The sequence below is a fragment of the Musca domestica genome, unplaced genomic scaffold (genome assembly GCF_030504385.1).
Source record: "Musca domestica strain aabys unplaced genomic scaffold, Musca_domestica.polishedcontigs.V.1.1 1, whole genome shotgun sequence".
In the NCBI taxonomy this organism is placed as follows: Eukaryota; Metazoa; Arthropoda; class Insecta; order Diptera; family Muscidae; genus Musca; species Musca domestica.
In genome coordinates, this window is record NW_026712114.1 from 11861643 (window position 1) to 11879539 (window position 17897).

At 34.1% G+C, this 17897-nt stretch overlaps 1 protein-coding gene across 17 annotated transcripts in view; it reads right to left on the bottom strand.

Annotated features, from left to right (window-relative positions):
* The window catches only part of LOC101897889 (RNA-binding protein Pasilla), a 209748-nt gene that overhangs the window by 24297 nt on the left and 167554 nt on the right, over positions 1 to 17897 (bottom strand). For 11 of the 17 annotated variants that reach the window (XM_059119066.1, XM_059119045.1, XM_059119071.1 and 8 more), the window contains one exon: positions 16051 to 17545. The exons of 4 other annotated variants lie outside the window; for them this stretch is intronic. In XM_059119066.1, the coding sequence (XP_058975049.1) occupies positions 16051 to 17221 (1171 nt within the window). In that variant the 5' untranslated portion in view covers positions 17222 to 17545. The remainder of the gene's footprint in view (positions 1 to 16050; positions 17546 to 17897) is intronic. 2 more of the 17 variants (XM_059119087.1, XM_059119080.1) reach the window with 2 other exon arrangements.

The following is a 17897-nucleotide window of genomic DNA, read 5'->3' on the forward strand; positions in this document are numbered from 1 at the left end:
ACATGTAAAAGCTCTCTTATTATATTTTTTAATATTTTTTATTATATTTTTTTTTTTTAAATTCATAAAATTATTTTTATGTTTCAAATAATTATTTTCTTTTCAATACAATTTGCCCGCCCACTCCCAACCCCGTGAAGACCCCCTTTTTCAAAAAAAAAAAATGCCCTTGTTGACAGTATAAAGTAACGGCGGTTTCCATTACATCCATCAAATACCAATAAATCAATTTGTATGAAAAGACATAAGAAAGACCATCATACAACAAGTATCAGTATGATGCCACTAAACAATAATAAAAAGTGAACAAAAAACAACAACAACCGAACACACGACAAACAATATTCAATTAATAATTGTGTCAGAGTTGTGGCATGGCGGCATGTTGTTGTTGAGACTCGATTCTATTACGTAAGCAATATGTTACGTATACGTGTGTTCTTTTTTTCAAAATTCCTTTTGTTATTGTTATGATAACTGCTGTTGAGTTCTGCTTTCATCTTGGTGCGATAAAAAAAAAAAACATTTACTCAAAGATATAAAACCCAAACAATGGCAATTTGTAGAGCTGACATGAACAGCCAATCCAGCCCAACCCAACCCAACCATCTGTATAAGTCTTGTTTGATTTTTTATGACAGCTACATATATTTATATTGTGCATTCAATAAATTGTGGCGATGTGCACCTGATTAAATGTTACCGACTCTCATCTGAACAATGTCTAACAAATAAAAAAAACCCTACACACTTGAAAGTTATGGAACAAAAATATAACCATCATTCTCAGCAGCGGAACAAATAACATCATTGCCCCCAACCCTAACAACAACATCCGTTTTTTACATATAAATATATATGTATAAAGTACATAAATATATACGCATAGTGCAGAGTACCTTACTTGTAAAATATGAGAAAAAAATAATTGAAGAAAAAAGCAACCGCATGAAATAAAAACAAAAACAACAAACATCAGCAACTAAAACCCATAGAGAATTCCATTACAATAAATATGTAAATGCATTGCATTGAGTTTGATGATAGATACACTTGTTTATAGAGCCCAAGGCAAAGCGTATTGATCTAATTTGTCATTTAGCTTAAGTCACAAAATTACATTATTATTTATTTATTTATTATTTTTTTTTTTTTTTGAATTTGAATTTTGAAAATAGAGCCACATTTTGATATGGACCCCATATAAATGTACCGTCCGATTAAAGGATTTTTTTTGCGGTGTTAGTCATATTTTTGAGAAGAATTTGCTGCCAAATTGACAGGCGGATTCAGTAATATTTTTGAACATAATATGCTGTAAATTCACAGGCTCGAGTATTAATTCTAAATTTAAAACGGCCTTATTCAAGGATGCGTACATGAATAATATAGAAAAATATTTTTTTTTCAAAAATTCCAATTTTTTACGACTCTGAAATGCCAAAGGATGTGTACGTAGACATTAATACTGAGCGACAAAATTCAGATTTTTTTTTTTTTTCAATAATTACCAGCAATAAAAGTATAGCACATTATAAAAGTAGAACTAAAACAAGTTAAATAATATCAGTCGGATTTGCCGACAGATGTATACCCCCAGCCTGGAGTTATGAAAAACTGTTGACGCCTTCTTATGAAGTTCCGCAGCAGTTGGCAAATATTGCCAAACTCGTATCTGAATTAACTATCTAAGTCTGATATAAAAAATTCAATGTGCCGTATTTGGACCATATTTAAGTTGTATAGAATCGCCGACTTGTTTCGCAAGTTATGACAGATATAACTATAGGGAATTGTGACCTTGTGTGGTTCAGGTACTAGAAGGCGTTAGCAGATATCTATCATCTTCACAACAGATTTTGCATTAACGCTTGGATGTGTAAAATGTGAAAAGAATTGCTTTCTGTTTTTTTTTTTTTTTTCAAAACTTTAAACCCTTTGTGTGGGACGTACCAGAAGTAGTGCGGCGATATATACCATTTTCATAGCAGATTTTGTTTTGGTAAAAATAATGGCATGTGTAAAATAAGAAGAGAATGGATGCTTATTTCGGATTTTATAATCGTTTTGGCTACTCAAAAAATGTTGACTCTTTGTGGGGAAGGTACCAGGGTGAGATGAAAAATCTGTAACCAACTTCAGACTGCTGTTATTTCTAAGCCGCTTGTCCGAAAGGTAATAAAATTATTCCAGTGACAGCCCATTATATTGCTTGCAAGCGCACAAAAGCCTTTTGGTGAGATTTTTCCAGAAAAAATGTAATTCCTGATGGAATACAAGCGTGATAGTGTGATTTCTTTATATTTGGCTGGAAAACCACAAGTGGCTATCGTTAGCGCACTCCAGCATTTAAATGTGAATAAATCTTTTGTGTCTCGTATGTAGCCCAACGCCAAGGATGTGAACGGCAGAAAACAGCAACATCAGCAGAAATGGTTCGAAAAGTAAAGAAGCTACTTGATTGAAACCCGCGTCGCAGTGACCGAAAAATGGCTAGTGAGCTGAACATTTCGCAATATTCCATTCGGCAAATATTGAAAAATGAGCTTGGGGTAAAGCCATTGAAATTTCAAAAAGTGTAAGAACTTACACTGCAGCAGACAGAAAATAGACTCAAAAGAGCTAAAGAGTTGCTTCACTTGGCCGAAAGTGGTGAACTGCCGAATTTAGTTTTCTCCCATGAGAAAAAATTCGTTGTCCAGCAGTTTGTAAAGAAACAAACTAAATCGTGTTTACTTGCCAAAGAGGTCAGCTGAAAATGTTCACCTTCGGTTGGTCACCAGAACTCAAGCGCCGGCAATGGTGATGGCCGTGTGAGCCGCCATAACAGCTCGCATGGTCGCTCTCTGCTCGTATTAATTGATCGTGGCATCAGAATAAATGCCAAATGTTATCGCGAAAATATTCTGGAGGGTGTATTAAAGCCTGGGGCATGCAAACATACTACAGCCTCTTTTGGCCGCAGACCTTGGACATACCAACAGGACTCAGCACGCGTCACCCAAGAATGCTCGCAAAATGAGGTTCCTCGCTTCATTTCCAACGCACAATGGCCAGCAAAATCTCCGAATACCAATCCGTTGGACTATTGTGTCCGAAGTATTTTGAAAAGCAAGGTTGGCACTAAAAAATACCAAAGTGTCGATCACCTCAAGCAAGCGCTTCGCCGGGAATGGGCCAAAATACCGCAGAGCAACATTCGGGCAGCGTGTGACGTGTGGTTTCATTGGCCGCTTGAAGGCCATAAAAAATATTCTAAAATTTGACATTTTTTTGCTTTCATTCAATAAAATTTAAAAAGAAATGTAAAAATTATGACCCTTGACTTTGTTGCATTTTTTTTATCTCACCCTGTATACCCTCAGAGCAACATTCGGGCAGCGTGTGACATGTGGTTTCATTGGCCGTTTGAAGGCCATAATTCGTACCAAAGGTGACCAATTCGAACAAATCTAAACTTATTCTAAAATTTGATGCTTTTTCCGACATTTTTTTTTTTTTGCTTTCATTCAATAAAATTTAAAAACAAATGTAAAAATTATGACCTTTGACTTTGTTGCAGTTTTTTTTTTATCTCACCCTGTATATCCTCTGTAGCCATATGGCTAAGGATATACAAAAAATGCAATTAACATCCAACCCAGTTAAGATTTCAACTCAAGATCCTTTTAAGCTGGGCATTTGTTTTCACATTTAATAACCCAACAAACAAAGCAATGAAAAATCAACAAAAAAATAAATAAGTTCATAAATTTGTGAAAAGTCATGTTTTCCACACTCATGTTTTTTGTTTTCATTTTTTTTTTTTCGTTTTCATTTTTTTTTTTCGTTTTTCTATTTCAATTTTTTCCAACATCAGCCTATTCATAGACACGTTTCGTTACACATACTTATGGCCATATGGATGGCTCTGTGTTCATGCACAAACATTGACTATTTTAAAGTGTCCTTCAAAAATATGCAGCTAAAAATGAATGGTGGCCGTGTTTTTGTTTTTTTTTTTTTTTTTGCTCGCTTGGGTTTTCGTTTTAAGAGGCTTTAATTAGAAAAATACTCGGTGAACTAAATTTGTGGCGTTGCCTGTGTTTGGATATTAAACAAAAAAAAAAAAAAAAAAAAAACTAAAAAAACGACAAAATCATTTTTACAAATAGTACACAAATGTATGCGTATGGGTATGTGTGTGTGTTAGTTCGTACATATATCACGTCTTTGCAAATGATAGCCCACTTACGGCGAAGCGTTTGGCTACACAAGGGTATGAACAGCAGCAGAATGCTTCTTACTTGAATGGATGGTTGGATAGACGGATGGATGGTGGGACAGACGTGGCATTTCTTCATTTTTTTTTTCTCGAAATACAATTTTTTTTCACTTCTACTTTTTTGTTTGCTTTCCTAGTGACATTGCTTTCACACATTCTCTGGCTAACTTGGAAATACATAGCAACGCCACGCTAGTACTAGCTATTTAAAAAAACGACGACAGATTTTTTTTAAACAACAAATTGAGTCATGAAGACAAATAGTGCAAAAATGCGAATACAAAAACATAAAAAACGAAGCACAACGACACAACATGAAAATAGAATTGAATGAAAATAACAAGAGCACTCTAGTCGCAGCACAGCAGCAATCGCCAAATGCCAAGTGGAGGAACTAAACAAATTGAGCTACAACACCAACTACAACTAAACAATGAAAAAAAAAAAAATAAAATATTGCAAAAATAAAAAAAGGGAATTGAGAATTGCCATAAATTAAAACAGATCATTAGAGGAAATGGCAAAAGTGTTGGGTGGTATGTGTGAGCAGATGTATGTATGTATGTGTGTCTGAGTGTAGGTATGATGCAAAGGGGTGTCAAATAAATGTATATGCAATTTAGACATTTCATTTTACTCTAGAATCGGGGAAATAAAAATAAAAACAAATTGTCAATTGTCAAATGGGGTACCAGCTGATACCCTTGCCACATAACACCTGTGGCATTTAGAATATATATATTTTTTCGGCACAAAAGAAAATGGGTTTCTGGGAGGATGTTGAAGGAGGTATTAGATGTTTGTGGGATGTAAAACCATACATTCGGAAGACTTAAGTCCCCGAAAAAACTAGTCCAAATTCGTGGATGTTATTAAAAGAATCCCTAGTAAAATGTTTTTTTACAAGGACTTCCTGACCAAAAATCCTTGATTTTGTGGGATATTTTTTGCAAGGATTCTGAAAGGACTTTCAGGTTTTTTTATACCCTACACCACACAGTGGTAAGGGTATTATATCTTGTGCATTTGTTTGTAAGATGGAGAAGGAAGCGAGATAGTTCCATAGTTAGTTTTGAGGATCTTCATAGAATCGCTTTCTAAGTCGATTTATAAATGTCCATGTATTTTTGTGAACAAAATGCAGCTCGCATTTATTATCCGATTGAGATGTAATTTTCCAAACAATATTTGTTTAGCCCAAGGACGAACTTCATTGAAATTGGTGAGAATCGGTTCAAATTTAGATATATATAACTTCAACCGATTTCGGATTAATTCCAAATGGCCTATATCAGTCCAAATAACCCGAATTTTGGCACATCCGACCAAATGTAGTCTAGAAGCAAGTGCACCAAATGTCCTATATCAGTCCAAATAACCCGAATTTTGGCACATCCGACCGAATTTAGTCTAGAAGTTTCAATTTGGTGAAAATCGGTTCAGATATACCTATAGGCCCCATTATATACCTTCAACTGATTTCGGATTAATTCTGCACCAAATGGCCTATATCAGTCCAAATAACTAGAATTTTGGCACATCCGACCGAATTTAGTCTAGAAGTTTCAAATTTGGTAAAAATCGGTTCAGATATAGCTATAGCTCCCATATATAAGTTTCATCCGATTTGGTGTTTTCGTCATCCCATCAGCATAATATTTGGTACTAGATATCAGATATAGCCTTGATTTTATCAAGGTTGGTTCAGAATTGAATATAGCTCCCATATATATCATTAACAGATTTCGGGTTAATTCTGCCCCAATTGGCCTATATCAGTCCAAATTAACTGAACTTTGGCACTTCCGACCGAATTCAGTCTAAAAGCATGTACTTCTAAATTGGTGAAAATCGATTCAGATATAGTTATAGCTCCCGTAATATACGATTCATCCAATATGGGGGGTTTAAGTTCCTCATATTCTTCATGCGCACCCCACCAGAATGATAATTGGTACCAGATATCCTTTTGCCAAATTTTATAGAGATCGTCTCTCCAATATATATCCATGCTTGCGATTTCAGGTTTATTGTGCAACTAATGGCTAATATCAGCTCAAATGGAGTGAATGTCTGCTTTTTGTTACTGGTTTTTGTTGAGTTCTTAAACCTCCGGAATCGTGGATATCTGAGCAAAATTTTTTGTTCAAAACCTTGGATAAAAAAACTGATAACGGATTTTTGAATATTTTTTCAAGGTCTTCTTGGCATTTCTCAATTACGATTTTTTCAAAGCCCTTTCTTGGAAAAAAATTTGGATTGTGTAGGGAAATTTTGTAGGGACCTCAATGCACGAAATCGTTAGTCTAATTTTAGCAAAAATTTCAAAACCAAAAACCCTAAACCTTAGAATTTTTAAGAATATCTTTGTAGTGGATTTTCATAAAAACTTTTATTATTAAAAACAAGCAAAAATGATGTAAGTTCGGCCAGGCCGATCTTTGAATACCCTCCACCATTTGGAACGAATTTGGCAATTTTCAAAAAAAAAAAAAAAATCAAATTCGTTAAAAATTCTATTAAAATTTTAAAAATACCGAATGTAGCCGTTATTTAAGGGTCTATACGACGAAGTGGACCTGCATAGGTAGCTTTTGTCATAAGCCATTACAAAATTCAAATGCAAAACTTGAAAAAAAATATTGGCGAATAATGTCGCTAAAATTATAAAAATATCCATTACAAACTTCAAATACGAAATTTGAAAGAATTTCGGCGAAAAATGTCGCCAAAATCATCAAAATATCGAATATCAAGAGGTACCGTTATATGGGGGCTATACGAAGATGTCGACCTGCACAGACAATTTTCTGTCATAGTCTGTAGTATTAATTACGAACTTCAAATACAAAATTTGAAACAATTCCGGTGAATAATGTCGCTAAAAATATTAAAATACCGAAAAAAGGGAGGTACCAGGAGGCTCTAACAAAACATGGACCTACATAACTCATTTTCAATACCAAAAGTCCTGCAGACATAATACGCATTTAAATAAAATTTTATGAACCTACTTCATTTCGTTCGGAAGCTAGAGTAATTTCCACAGACGGACGGACATCGCTAAATCGACATTGAATTTTATGAATTTGTGGGGTCTAAAATGTATATTTCGAGGTGTTGCAAACGGAATGACAAACTTAATTTACCCTCCATACTATGGTGGAGGGTATCAAAATAAATATCAAAAAAATAAATAAAATTAAAAAAAAAAATAAAATTAAAATAATTAAAAATATATTGTTGGGGATTTATAGACGAAAGCGGCAGCCTCTCTGTTTTGCCATTCAAGATCTTCCTGACCAAAAATCTAACCTCGGTTTATTTAAACCTCTCCAAAATTTTCGGATTTTTATTTAAAATATTTTTCAGCGATTTCCTGGAGTAAAATTATGGATTTTTAAATGGTCAGTAAGCTGAGGGCTGTTACCTTCAACCTAATTTCAATAAGAGTTTAATCCTTTTTCCAAGCCACATCTGATGCTGATGCCTGTGACGAATGCCTCTTATTCATTCCATGCTTTTTCTTTACCTCTTTACATTCCGTCCTCCAACATATGTCACTATATATAGTATATATCTATACATACATTTAATTTATTGTCGACCCAGATAATCTTTTTTTTATTTTATTTTCCTTAAATTTCCTTTTGTTTACCATGATACGCAACAAAATAGAAACTTTCCTCTTTTGTTCCGACAATAACAATAAGAACGATCCCCTTAGAAACTCCTTGGAAAAATATTCAAATTTCCTTTTTTTTTCTGTATTTTTTGTTTCATTCTAAGAAAGTTTTGCAACTTTTAAGTAGTTCCAACAATATGGACCTTTTTTTCCTAAGTATGGGCAATTTTCCATTTCGTCAATGCAAAAAAAAAAAAAAAATACAACAACAACTTTAAAGAACAAAAAAAAAAGAACAACTTGCTTAAGCCAAAGTTAATGCCTTGGAAATTTATGGCCAATGATTTTGGTGTGTAAACTGAAAATTTATTGTAGTTGTTGCAAAAAAAAAGATTAACTTGGGAAAGTTTAAAAACTTCTAAGATATGAGGAAGCAGAATGCCATAAATCAATGGAAAGAATTAAAATTTTTGGATTTTTAATTTCAAATCATAAAGAATGATCCATCAATTGTTGTTTGTGTGTTATTTTCTAAAGATTCAAGTTTTTCATTCAAATTTTAAATTTATTGAATTTTTTGTCTAAAAAAAGAGAGAGACAGAGATAAAAAAACACATCTGTCAAAATGATTTGTTAGCCATTAGCCAGTGATTATGATTTGTTGTTTTAAAAATCTATGTTGAACGGAATTTCCATTTAGTTCAAAGTCAGGCGTCACAAAATCTAAAAACTTATTCATTTCACGATAGATATACATATCGATGTGTGTATGTATGTAGCTATCGGTTGTGTTTTGTGTGGGTGCAAAATGTGTATTAAGATTTCACAATTTCCCAAAATTAAAAACTAACAAATGTTTGTTTGTAACATCACTATTGATATGGATGGAGGTGTGGGTGTGTTCCGTGTAAACAATAAGTCAATAATGATGGCTAACAAAAAAAATAAAAGATTTATTTGTTTGTGCCAAAGATAGAGAAAAATGAGAAAACTTTTTCAAGAAAAATAAAATAAACAACAACAAAAATTATAATTTTATTTGATTAAATTTTAAAAATACCTATAGAAGACCTGTAACAGGTCTTTGATTTCCATACGACCTGCAGTAAGATTTCGAAGAAGACCTTTGTAGATTTTTTTATGATAAGAAAATTAATTTCCTTCTCTATACAAAAGACCTTGGAAAAGTCTTGATTCTATGGAATACCTACTTATAGCATTTCTCTCTAATTAATGAGAGAAAATGTTTTTTTTTTTCTTTCTTAAGAAGACTCCTTTCAGTAGAGACCATTCACAGAACCTTTTTTAAGGACACCCTGATCAATAATTTTCCACCTTTTTAATTTTTTTATAAGGGCTTCGAGAATCTTTGATTTTGTAATTAATGTCCGTGTATATCCTGATCAAAAAAATTGGATTTTGAAAGACTTACTATTTACAAGGACCTTCCAGACAAAAAGGACCTCCTGATCAAATATTTTTGGTTTTGAAATAAGTTTTTTTTTTTTTAACAGGAACTCTTCGCCGAAAATCTTAGATATTGTAAGGAATATATTCAAAGGACCTCCTGTTCAAATATGTTTGATTTTTTTCTTTTTACAAGATTTTCATAAGACATCTTAGAATTAAAAAAAAAATCTTAGATCTTAAAAAAGATTCACAGGACTTTTTCAAGAGAAAATATTTTATGTATTATTTTTATAAAAGAAAACCTTTTGAAAGTCATTTTTCTGCAGAAAGCCTGTGGAAGTTGTTATTTCAATAGAAGCATTTTTACATCAGGCCTCTTTTCTATAGAGAAGCTTAGAACATTTTTCTGTGATTGGAAGATTTTCAGACGGGCCTATTTTATTTAAAGGCTTTTCCAGATATTCTTTCCATGGCATCCTTGTGAAGACTTTTTCTGTATAAGATCTCTTTTTATATTGAAGACCTTTGGGGAGCCTTGTAGCCACAGAATATTTTTGACAATAGAAGAAAAGATTTTTTTAGCTCACCTTTCTTGGCAACCTTACGAAGAGCTTTAAAACCGCTTATTTTATGTGAAAACCTCTCAAGGTCTTCTTTCTATGGCAGCCCTGTCGGAGATTTTTTTCTATAGAAGATCTTTTGAGCAGTCTTGCAAAGAGTTTCTTCTATAGAAATATCTATGTAGATCCTAAAAATTTCGAGTAATAGAAAAAACTTTCAAGGACTTATTCAATATGCAGGCCTCTTCAAGATTTTATTTCTGTGGTAGCCTTAACAAACACTTTTTCTTCGAAAGAAATTTGTCTTTGGAAAGAAGACCTTTAGCACCTTTAGCAGTAATTTATTGATTATTTTCTATTTTCTATAAAAACTTCTTCTACCCACGGGAGATCTTTGAAAGACTTTTAGGAGGTTTTCTATACAAAGAAGTCTTTAATCTGGGTATTTTATTCCTGGTAGGCCTTAAGGAACTCTTTTATTTATAATTGGCCTTAGATAACATTCCATCCATGGAAGAATATAAGGAGGTCCTCCATTTATAAATGTCCCCACGAGTTTTTCTATTCATAGCATATCCTGAGGAGTTCCTGTAGAATAGTTTTAGGAAGTCTTCGATTCATAGAAAATCGGGAAAAAAATTTAAAATTCTCTATATACAACTGACCTTTATGAGATCTTTTAAACATATAAGATCTCAAGGAGTTTTATAGAGGGTTCTCTATCAATAAAGGAATTTCAACACTCCCCTGAAAAGGAATCTTCTCTTTCCTTAGCCTCTACGGGCTCACCTATCCATAGAAGTCACTGAGAACCATAAAAGGATGTAATATTTGTATAGAAGATAATTTTTGTATAGAAGAACTTTATGAGGTCTACAATGTATATTAAGACACCCTTAGAAATCTGTGACACCCTTTTTCCCCTTTGAAAGTCCTTTTGAGAGACTATTTTTTGTGGGAGCCATATTTTAGGGTTAAATCCTTAGAAGGCCTCCGGAACATTAACAAATTATACTAAAAATAATATTTTAAATAAGTTAACATTTATTTTATCTGATCCCATGAAATAACAGACCTTGAAATATAGAGCAAAATACCTGCGGTCAATTATTGTGTCATCCATGAAGTGTTGGAATTTTTTGCTACTGATACCTATCGAACAGACTGCCAGTCTGCCTGTCATGGCTCAGTGGCATTTTGAAATGACGATGAATGATTACTAACGCCACAGTGGCGTAAAAAATTAACAATTTTTTTTTTAAACTCTGGCAACGGTGAATTATTTTTAAGTTAAATTTCACTCCAAACCGCTCTTACGCTCTCCCACTATGTTACTCTATGTGTTCAACACATGTATATGTATTTACAAAGCACACGAACGTCTATGTATGTATCTAGCACAGTTCTAGTTTGCAGGGAAGAGAAGAATAGAAACGTTAAGGAAAATCCTTACACCTTTCTATTGCCACTATTGCAAAACGCAGTAGCAACAACAATAACCAATTAAAAACGGTTATGGAAAGGGAAATAGTTTTTCTTTTTCTTTTTTATTTTTATTTTATTTTTTTTTTTTTTTTTTTTTTTTTTTTTTGTTAAAATGGGTCAAAGAATAAGAAAAACGACCAGAAGTATGAAAAACACACACACATTTTGCTTATAACGCACATAATGTTATGTTGTTTGCGGAAAAAAAATCATATACAAATACCAACACATGGTACATTATGTATGTATGTATGTGAGTAAATCAGCATAGTAATATGCTATCATGTTTTCTTTTTTGTTTCACTTGTTGTTGTTATTTTTTTCTACTATGTGTAGCTGGGGTTAAAATTTTGCCATACTGCCACACATAGAATAAGGTATTTGGGTTAACACTGTCTTTTGTGCAAAATGAAGGTAAGTTTTTCTAAGGGTTTTCATTGTGACCTATGAGATTTTTTCTGCTGTTGTTGTTGTTTGCTATGTTTTTGTTTGCAAAATGATTTACTTAACCGGTTTGTTGTTGCTGTTCGCATTTAACATAATCGCTGTTAGCCCCATTATTTTCAAGGCGAAATGAAGGGGTGGTTAGATGGATGTATGGATGGAGGATGGTCCGAAAGGTGGGTGTGTATTTGCACTTGCTCTAAGTGGAAGTGTTGGTGGAAGCAAATAGCAAGCTGTAAGTATGATATTTACTATGGAAACGATAAGGATGTTATTTTTTTCAGAGGATGTTCCAGATGAGGTACAGGCACATCATCTGCTGCATGTTGCCACAAATTAATTCGACAACATTTTTGTTCGAAAAAAGATGATACTACGAGAAAATTCAGATATTTATGTGTGTAAAATTTCAATAGAAATGAAACGAATGTCAAAGAATATTAAAAAGATTATAAGGACAATAGTGCGTATGATTGATGGCAGTACTCATACGACCCATAGTCAAATAAATTAAAAGAACTAGGTGTTTCACGGCATTATTTGAGACCAAGACCAAGTAGAATAAATAAATTTTAAAAGAAATTGAAATTCAACTGGGAGAAAAAAACTCAACAAGGAGAAAAAATAAATTTTATAAGTAATTGAAATTCAACTGTTCCATCGGATCGAATTTTTTTTATTGGCCGAACGGCAAATTTAATGGGAGTAGAACTATTATTACATTATAGAACCCACAGATACATAAGAAACACAGATTTACGACTAGATGTTTTAGCCTCCACTAGAAAAAACCCTTTTTCTTGAAAATAATCCATAAAAACATGTAAAAAACGAACTTTGAATACCCTCCACCATATGGAACGAATTTTCACAATTTTCAAAAAAATCCACTAGAAAAAAATTACTTTTCTTGGAAATAATCAATTAAAACTAGTAAATAACCCGTAGGTTCGTTTCGAACTTTGAATGCCCTCCACCAATTGACAACTTTCAAAGAAAAGAAAATCCGTTGAAAATTCTGTTAAAATCGTAAAAATACCGAATGTAGCCGTTTTAAAAGGGTCTATACGGCGACGTGGACCTGCATAGGCATCTTTTGTCATAAGCCATTACAAAATGCAAATGGGAAACTTGAAAAAATCCCGCTAAAATCATTAAAATACCGAATATCGGGAGGTACCGTTATATGGAGGCTATACAAAGACGTGGACCTGCACAGACAATTTTTTGTCTTAGACTGTAGTATTCATTACGAACTTCAAATACGAAATTTCAAACAATTCCGGTGAATAATGTCGCTAAAATCATCAAAGTACCGAATATCGGAAGGTATCGTTATATGGGGGCTATATGAAGACGTGGACCTGCATAGATAGAATTCTATCATAGGCTGCAGTATCCATTACGAACTTCAAATACGAAATTTGAAGCAATTCCGGTGAATAATGTGGCTGAAATCACCAAAATACCGAAAAAAGGGAGGTGCCATTATATGGGAGCTATACCAGAACGTAGACCTACCTGGCCCAATTTCAATACCAAAAGTCCTGCAGACATAATATACATTTGAGAAAAATCTGAAATGTATATTTCGAGTTGTTAAAAACAGAATGACAAACTTAATATACCCTCCATACTATGGCGGAGGGTATAAAAAGATTATCAACACATAATTCTAATATTCAGCACAGGTGACGTATGATAAATGACATTGCTAATACGACAATTTAATATGCAAATAAACTAAAGCGAAAAGAGATAACTTTCAATTTTAAGGACAGATTTTTATATACATAACCATAATATATATACCCATTTAGGTGATTTCGCAATAATTTATTTGGCCTCCCCTAGGAATATGGGGAATCATGATTAGCAACATCTTCCTATTCCCTCTGCTTGTTGCAATAATAAATTGCTCAGTGTTTTAAAATAATTAATTAAAATATGCATAAATTATTAATATACACAGCATATGGGACGTATGATAAATGGCATTGCTAATACGACAATTAAAAATGCTAATGAGACAGAACATTGATTCTACAAAATAATGCCAATCGGAAGACTAATGACCAGACCAATTGGACTAGACTTTATATTAATCAAAATTTTGACCCAATGTGGAGGAGGTACCACAAGAAATCGGCTGTTAATTTTTTATGGGCTTCGTGGATATTCAAAATCTTGACCCCTTCGTAGGGAAGGGGTCACACCAGACCTTAGGTGAGGTGAAAAAACTGCAATCAATTTCAGACTGCTGTCAATTCTAAGCCACTCGTCCGAGAGCTGTTAAAATTATTCCAGTGACAGATAATTATATTCTTTACTGGCGTACAAAAGCATTTTGGTGAGAATTTTCACCAGAAAAAAATATTCGTAACGGAATTCAAGCGTGATAGTGTGATTTCTTTATATTTGGCTGGAGCATCACAAGAAGCTATCGTTAAAGCACTCCAGCATTTAAATGTGAATTAAGCTTCTGTGTCTCGTACCATCGCTCTTTACCTTGATACTGGTAGCCTAGCCCGACGTTAAGGAAGTGGACGGAAGAAAACAGCAACATCAGCAGAAATGGTTCGAAAAGTAAGGAAGTAGACATGATCGAAATCCGCGTCGCAGTGACCGAAAAATGATCTGAACATATTCCAATATTCCATTCGACAAATATTGAAAAATGAGCTCGGGATAAAGTCATTGAAATTCCAAAAAGTGCAAGAACTTACACCGCAACAGAGAGAAAACCGGATTCAAAAGAGTTAAAGAGTTGCTACGCTTGGCCGAAAATGGTGAACTGCCGAATTTGGTCTTCTCCGATGAGATAACATTCGTTGTCCAGCAGTTTGTAAACAACTCAAAAGAGCTAAAGAGTTGCTTCGCTTGACCGAAAGTGGTGAACGACCGAATTTGGCTTTGTCCGTTGAGAAAAAATTCGTTGTTCAGCAGTTTGTAAACAAACAAAATGATTGAAAGAGGTCAGCTTAAAATGTGCACCTTCATTTGGCCACCAGAACTCAAGTGCCGGCCATGGTGATGGGTGGGTCGCCATAACAGCCGATGACGGCTCTCCGCTCATATTAATCGACCGTGGCATCAGAATAAATGCTGATTATCATGGCGAAAATATTCCGGAGAGTGATTAAAGGCTGGGGCACGCAAACATTTTGGCCGCAGACCTTGGACATTCCAAGAGGACTCAGCACAGGAATTTCCTCCGTCCTCGCTTCATTTCCAGTGCACAATGGCCACCAAAAACTCCGGTTACCAATCCGTTGGACTATTGTGTCTGGAGTATTTTGGAAAGTAAGGTTGGCACTAAAAAATACCAAAGTGTAGATTACCTCAAGCAAGCATTTCCCCGGGAATGGACAGAAATACCGCAGAGCAACATTCGGACAGCGTGTAAAGGTTTCATTGGCCGTTTTAAGGCCATAATTCGTGCCAAAGGTGACCAATTCGAACAAATCTAGACTTATTCTAAAATTTGATGCTATTTCCGACAAATTTTGCTTTCTTTTAATAAAATTAAAAGATAATGTAAAAATTATGGCGTTTGAGTTTGTTGCAGATTTTTTTTATCTCACCCTGTAGACTAAGATTTATCACAATTAATTCCTCAATTACCATTACTCATTTGTTTCCCATCCATCCCATTGAACCCAAGGTGCGTATGTTTAATGTGCCTTATTACTCATACGTCACATGGCATGAAATGATTAGTGGCGTATGAAAATAAATAAAAATGTAAGAAATTTTTTATGGAAGAAAATTTTGGAAAACCTTGAAAAGCGAACATTCCCACAAACATATAGAACTTAATAAAACGTTTAATGCTATGATATTTCACGGAAGATTTATGATTTTTTTTTTTTTTTCATATAAATTTCGAGTTACACGCTTAATTTAACGTTGGTGATGTTAATTTTATTTATAATTTGTTTTAATGTTTTTTTTTTTTTTAATGTTTGATGGCATTGTTTGATGTGGCATTTTATTGTTGAGATGTTGAATGATTTTTTTTTATTTATTTATTATTATTATTTTTATTTTATATTTTTTTATGTAATGTTGATGTTGCTTAAAGTGGTTGAGATGGTGTTGGTGGTGGTGCTGGTTGGTGACCGATGAGTAGAGAGAGAAAGAGAGAAAAAGCGTTGATGAGATAACAACATTTTCAAAGACAGACAATAAAACTGAGAAGAATTTCCTCTTCCCTTCTTGTCTCTTACTTTCTTATCAACATTTATTTGTTTAAAACTCACCAAAACACAAACAGGATTTATAGGGAGATGTTGAGCCGCCTTCATGTTGATGTTGTTGCTGATGATGCTGCTGCTGATGTTGATGCTGCTGATGATGATATTGCTGATGCTGTTGAGACTGAGATTGTTGCTCTTGCTGCTGCTGCTGAGGTGATATTGGATTTGCCAATGTGGTAACGGTGGACACCGACGTAGCCGTACTCGACGATGATCCGCTCATATTATTGCCCATGTTAGGGCCATTATTATTGTTGTTGTTGTTATTATTATTGTTATGATTCAAATGGTTGTTGGCATTGTTGTTATTCGTTGCGGAGTTATGGTTGCCCAACACCAAGGTTGTATTGTTGCTGGAGCCCATCATGGTTGCAACTGATGTTGCCGATGAAGTGCCGGATGTGGATGACGATGTTGGCCCAATCACAGCTGTTTGTGCTAAGTTTTGTTGCTGTTGTTGTTGTTGTTGCGAATCCATCTGTATATTTAAATTGGATAAATGCTGAGAGGTTTGATATAAATTATTTTCTAATGATTGTTGTTGTTGGTGGTGGTGGTTGTTGTTGTTGTTGTGGTGGTGATTGAGATGATTACTCGTGTTGGAGAGGGAATGTTGCATTGAGGCCTGATGTTGTTGTGGATTGCTTTGTTGCCCATACAGCTCATACAGCCTTGGCATGTTTGCTGGGGAACTTGGTCCACCCTGATGCTGGTTTGTTGTTGCTTCTGTATACTGCTGCTGTAGTGGTTTATAAAAATGATTATACAAATGATTGGAATTTAAGGAACTTGGCGATGAGGAGGCCGATGAATTGTTTTCAGACTTTGAATTCCGATGTTGTTGGTTGTCAAACATCATCATTTGTTTGGTGGTGGGGAAGAATCCTTCCATAGTTTGTTGATGAAAATCCAGATTATTTGGCAGTTGTTGTTGTTGTCGATAACCACTATTCGTCGTCGCCGTCGTCGTCGTTGTGGAGGAATTGGGTGATGGTGTCTGTGAATTTTGATGTTCTGGGTGTTGATGATGACTGTGATGTGTTGTTGTTGTTGTTGTGCCATTGTTGGCATAAAAATCCATATGCTCCAAAAACTGTTGGGCCATGGTGGAGCCTCCAATTAAATCGAAGGCATTTGTCATGAGACTTTCGCTAAGGGCATTTATTTGTGACATTTTTTTCGGTTTTTTTTTGTGGACGTTGTGTTTTGTGATTCAGGAAGAGCTTTCCAGCTATCTTTTGTTCAGTCTTGTCAAATAATTTGTAGGTTTTGGAGATTTTTTTTCTTCTCTTTTGTTTTTCTTTATGGGGGAAAATGGAAATTGGAAAATTATCACATTTACAGTTGCTTGGATGGTTGTTGGTTGGTTGGTTGGTTGAATGGACGTTTTGTTATATCCTTGAATTATCTGTAGGCATCTCTTTTATTTCTCTCTCCTTCTACTGCTCTCTTGCTGTGCTCGATGTTTATAAACATTGTTTATCAACATTTGCCGGATCTTTTGGGGTGGGGAATTTTTTCATTTCATTTCATTTTTCAAATTCAATTTTATTGCAAATTGGGCCAATTCATTTGTTTTTTGTTAGATAATTTGTTAAGGTTTTTGGTATTTCGGTTTTTTTTTTGTGGCAAAGAAACCATAAAAAAAGAAAGATAAAAAAGAAATTTATTAATTTAGATTTCTAGTTAAGGTCTATGAGAGAGAGAAAAAAATACGATTTGTTAAGTTTTTGGATTGCTGATTTTTTTTTCTTAGTTTTGTTTATAAACAATGTTGATGGGAGCTTGAAGTGGAAAAGTTGCTCGTTTTTTTTTGGAAGATGATGAAGAACAAGTGTTGTTATTTTTCC